This window comes from Priapulus caudatus, unplaced genomic scaffold (genome assembly GCF_000485595.1).
Source record: "Priapulus caudatus unplaced genomic scaffold, Priapulus_caudatus-5.0.1 Scaffold551, whole genome shotgun sequence".
Classification (NCBI taxonomy): domain Eukaryota; kingdom Metazoa; phylum Priapulida; class Priapulimorpha; order Priapulimorphida; family Priapulidae; genus Priapulus; species Priapulus caudatus.
The window spans coordinates 197,746-202,413 of NW_014577612.1; the positions used below are offsets into that span (position 1 = coordinate 197,746).

Below are 4,668 nucleotides of genomic sequence, written 5' to 3' on the forward strand. Positions count from 1 at the left end.
GCTTTCGCTCCCGCTCTCTCTCTCTCTCTCTCTCTCTCTCTCTCTCTCTCTCTCTCTCTCTCTCACACACCTCTTCTCTCGTCTTCTCTCTACCCTATCTCTCTCTCTCTCTCTCTCTTCTCTCTCTCTCTCTCTCTCTCTCTCTCTCGTCTCTCTCTTGCTCTTGCTCTCTCTGCTCTCTCTCTCTCTTTCTCTCTTCTCTTCTCGTCTTCCCACACACAACACACACACACACACACTCTCTCTCTTTCTTTATCTCTGTCTACAATCAACTCAATCATTCTCACGACGATAAACACCCTACATTCTCATACAGATATCAAACACTACAATCGAGTCTCACAGATTACAAACTATACACACGGAGTATCACTTTACAAGAATGTACACTGCGTCACCACGGCAACGATCAACAACGGACGACGACCCTTCACTCGAGAATGTACACTACGTTGCCATTGGCCCGCACGAACCTCGACGCCGACGCGACCCCGCTCACCTAGCAGAAGTGTACACTCACGTTTGCCATGGCGACGACGCCGACCCCGTCACGAGCAGAATGTACACTACGTCGACACGCGAGACGACCTCGACGACGGACCAGGCACTCACAAAATGTACACTCGCATGTCGCGCCACGGCGAACGACCTCGATGACGACGTCATCCCCAGGTCAGACTCGCAGGAACTCGTCATCAGCGAACAGACTGTCTCGTTCTCGCTCGTAGTTCGACGTCCATCCGCGCTCGTTCGCCACGGCAACCGCGTCCTCGTCGTCCGTCTGTCCGACTCCGCAGCTGCAGGGTCGCTGCTGATGTTCGGCGTCAGCCGGCCGCGTGCACGCCGCCGTCGCCGTGCGACGCTAGCCCACAGCATCCCCGTCCGGCAAGAACGACAGAGTCCGGCGCGCGGCGCTTGTCGGTCGTCGTCTCGTCGGCGACAAACGCCTGCGAGTGTGCTCGACGCATCCGGCCCGCCGAAAGTCACGCGGCCGCCCCTACTGCCGACTGCGTCGGCCGTCGTCGTCGTCGTCGTGCCGGGCAACACGCGCCCTGTCCTCGAAAACTCGCTTGGCAGACGACTGTCGTTTGTCGTACCGCGATCGCTTGTCGCTGAGCTTGATGGTCGTCCTCGTACCGCCCGGCGCACGCTGATTTCGCTCCTCCTCCTGGTCCATGGTCGTTCGTCCGCTCCAGGTCCCTGCGGAGCAGACAGCGCCAGGATGCATTATGTTTTGTGATTTATTAATTATGCCTCATTAATTTGTTATGTTCTGTGTGTCTGTTATGTACGTAACCGCTATTTCATGGCAGCCATAAGAATGCATTGTATAACACATTATGATAGAATTAATTCTAATAATAACGTGTATATAAAAATTAATTATAGAATACATCGTAGATGAAGCAGGCAAACGTTATGTGGTAGGAAACTTGTATGCATTGTATCATAGTAATTTTAGTTTTGTGCATTTATTAATTATGCTTATTAATTGTCTATGTTCTGTGTGTCTGTTTCTTATTGTACGTAAACCGCATATTCATGCAGCATAGAAATGATTGTAATAACACATGTATGTAGAATTACATATATAATACTGTAATATAAAAATTAATATAGATACATGCTATATAAAATGAATATAAAAGAATACAATGATATAAAATGCATATAGAATACATGTATATAAAATGCATATAGAATACATGTATATAAAATGCATATAGAATACATGTATATAAAATGAATATAGAATACATGTAGATGAAGGCAGGAAAGTTATTAGAACTGTATGCATGTATATACAAATCAAGAGCTAATAAATAGCTAATAAGGTATTTATTCGCTCGTGATAGAATGCATATATGAGACATGTATGTAGAACGAATACATAAGACAATTTGAGAGCTTGAGATCGACGTTGAACAGTATCTGCTCGCTGTGTAAATTATGTTGCTGTTTACGAGCATAAAAGTCGCATGTCTGTCGTGACATCATTGATCGCAAGTAGTTTAGAAGGCCTTTGAAGTTTGTTTTTTTCCACGCATCTTCGATAACTATGAACGACGCGTTCTAAATTCTAATTTCCGTAAAATGCTCGCCGGTCTGTTGGGCTGCTGCCGTTCTGTACATATATATATATATTATATGTAAATGTATCATAAACGTACAGGAGGTAGACCGGGCCTGTTAGAGGGTTACTCTTCGTCAACGAAGGAAGCGGAATTCCTTGTAGATCATGTAAGTTAGTTACGTATGTAATTCGCCATCAGCATTGTCGGAGATATTCCGAGGAAAGGACTAATGCCAAGGTTGGGTCATGGGCATTGATGTTTTCTCAAAGCTAATTCTGAAAGAAGTGGGGTTTCTAAGACCAATGTAGTGGTATTGCGAGTGTTGTAATGCTTGTGCTTGTCTTATGTACATATGTCTTCTTACTTCGGTCAGAAGTTTATCTTTCATGTAAAACCTAAAGTGGATCTTTGGGCGTTAATTGAAAGCACCTGTGTTTTTATATGACTTGTTTTAACGTGCGCACAAAAGCATCGATGAATATATGACTGTGTCATCTACGTATTATGCTACATATATGTCCACATGTTACGCGTCTGAACGTGGTTTTTTGACAGCTTTACCGTGATATTCGCTGCAATGGCGTACGTGTCATAAATAAACAGGCCTGTCTATATAAATTATCACTGTTTTTCGTGTATCTCTTCGCGTTTACGGCGTATGGTGGACCACAGATGGGTTTCACCAGCGCCTTAGTTAGAGATCTCTGTCTAAGGCTTTGGGTTTCACTTTCCTCTCCAGAGATTGGAATCACATCGATTAGAGATTAGATTATGGGCACATGTTCATGCTGATTACTTTTTAACCACATATAAGCATTTTATCCCTATTTCTTGTCCCTATATTTGCCAATTATCCTCTTTCCATGTTGATTACTTTATTTTAACCCTAAAGTATTTTATCCCTATTTCTTGGCGCCCCCTCCCCTCATATTTGCTCAATATTCTCTTCCCATCTTCGTAGAGTACTTCTTGTCGCGTATTCTCAAGGTTATAAACGCCCCGTACCATACTCGTAAAAAGAAATATCCGCCTCGAAAAAAAGAAAATGTCCTCCTCCTTCTTCCCGCCTCCCCTGCCAGCCCCGTCTGCGTGATTTCTAATCAAAATCGAGTTAAATCGAATTTCCTTTCCTGCAGTCGATGATGGATCTCTGTCTGAGGACGTTTGCGGAGAAGGAGGAGAAGCTCATGCGGCTGGAGAAGGCCATCAACCCTCTCCTTGATGACGACGACCAGGTCGCCTTCTCCTTCATCCTCGAGAATGTCACGCAGAAGCTCTACCAAGTGCCAGACGTAAGCAAACCTGTACAGTGCTGCCATCTGTCGACGTGCTCGTCAGTTATCTCATCCGTGTTGTGCAGCCAATAATGTGCAGTGATGTAAATCGACATTATAATAGAAATATAACTTGACTTTGCCCGTAAATTTTGGCGCTATGTATGTTGCGATTTTGGATTAAACGTTAGTGGATTCCATTTTAACATGTAAAATGGAAATAACTTATAATATAATGGAGATTACTTTCTCACATGCTGTTTCAGTCGTGGCCGTTCCACAAGCCTGTCAACAGGAAACTGATAAAGGACTACTACACGATCGTTAAGACACCGATGGACCTCGATACCGTCAAGATGGTAACCACCTTTGTTTCGATTCCTTTTACATTGCGTACAGACTTTGATTAATTGAGCTGCGAATGAAATTTGACCGTGCGAATTGGGAAGAATGTTCTGCCAGCACTTCTCAGAAGTGCCACATTGAAAGTTCTCTGCGCTGCGCAAGCAAATATGCGTTCCCTTGTTGGCGTGGTCGAAAAATTCCGACGGAACAATTCCAGAGCTCGGGGGGGGGGATGCACACATTATTCATTGCATATTTTACGCATTTTTGCCCGATTTGCCCGCATTTACAATTGTGTAGCGCACGTTACTTACAAAAAAAAATCGCCAATGAGCATGGTGTCGTGTGACGTATGCTGCATCATTTGTTATTTTCGTTGTTGTTTGTTTTCTTCGTCGAGCAGAAGCACAAGCAATCGCAATTATTGGTGGCATCGCGCGATTGTTCTTTCATTATCGTTGTTGTTGTTTGTTTTCTTCGCCGAGCAGAAGCTGCAGAAGCACAAGTACCGCACGCGCGAGGACTACATGACCGACGTCGAGCTCATGTGGATCAACAGCGTCACGTACAACGGCGCCGAACACGCGTTCACCGCCATCGGTGCCAAGGTCATGGAGCTAGCCAAGGAGGAGCTGAACGTGGTGCGTGCGTGTGGGGGGAGGGGGATGGGGTGGGTGTGAGTGTATGTGGGAGTGTGTGTGAGTGAGTGTNCCTTTCAATGTCTCTTCTTTCTTCTTTCGCGCTCTCTCTATCTCTCTCTCTCTCTCTCTCTCTCTCTCCCTATTTCTCGTCTTACACAATTCAATCCCCATAATGACAACCACGAAAAAATACACGAAAGATAGCAAGCGTTTATGATCATCATCGGGTGCGATAAAACATGGCCGTGTTTTATTATCACTAGGTCGGCTTCACACACAAGAAAACCCTTCAACAGTACCATCACGTCAACGCCGCTAATATAACGAATGCTT

At 45.0% G+C, this 4,668-nt stretch overlaps 1 protein-coding gene across 1 annotated transcript in view; it reads left to right on the forward strand.

The window, feature by feature from the left end:
• The window catches only part of LOC106811549 (transcription initiation factor TFIID subunit 1-like), a gene marked incomplete at its 3' end in the record, with an annotated part of 38,774 nt that extends 34,429 nt beyond the window's left edge, over positions 1 to 4,345 (forward strand). Inside the window, exons 32-34 of the mRNA XM_014815217.1 lie at positions 3,212 to 3,367; positions 3,616 to 3,708; positions 4,183 to 4,345. Of these exons, the coding sequence (XP_014670703.1) occupies positions 3,212 to 3,367; positions 3,616 to 3,708; positions 4,183 to 4,345 (412 nt within the window). The remainder of the gene's footprint in view (positions 1 to 3,211; positions 3,368 to 3,615; positions 3,709 to 4,182) is intronic.
• Between the last annotated feature and the right edge of the window lie 323 nt (positions 4,346 to 4,668).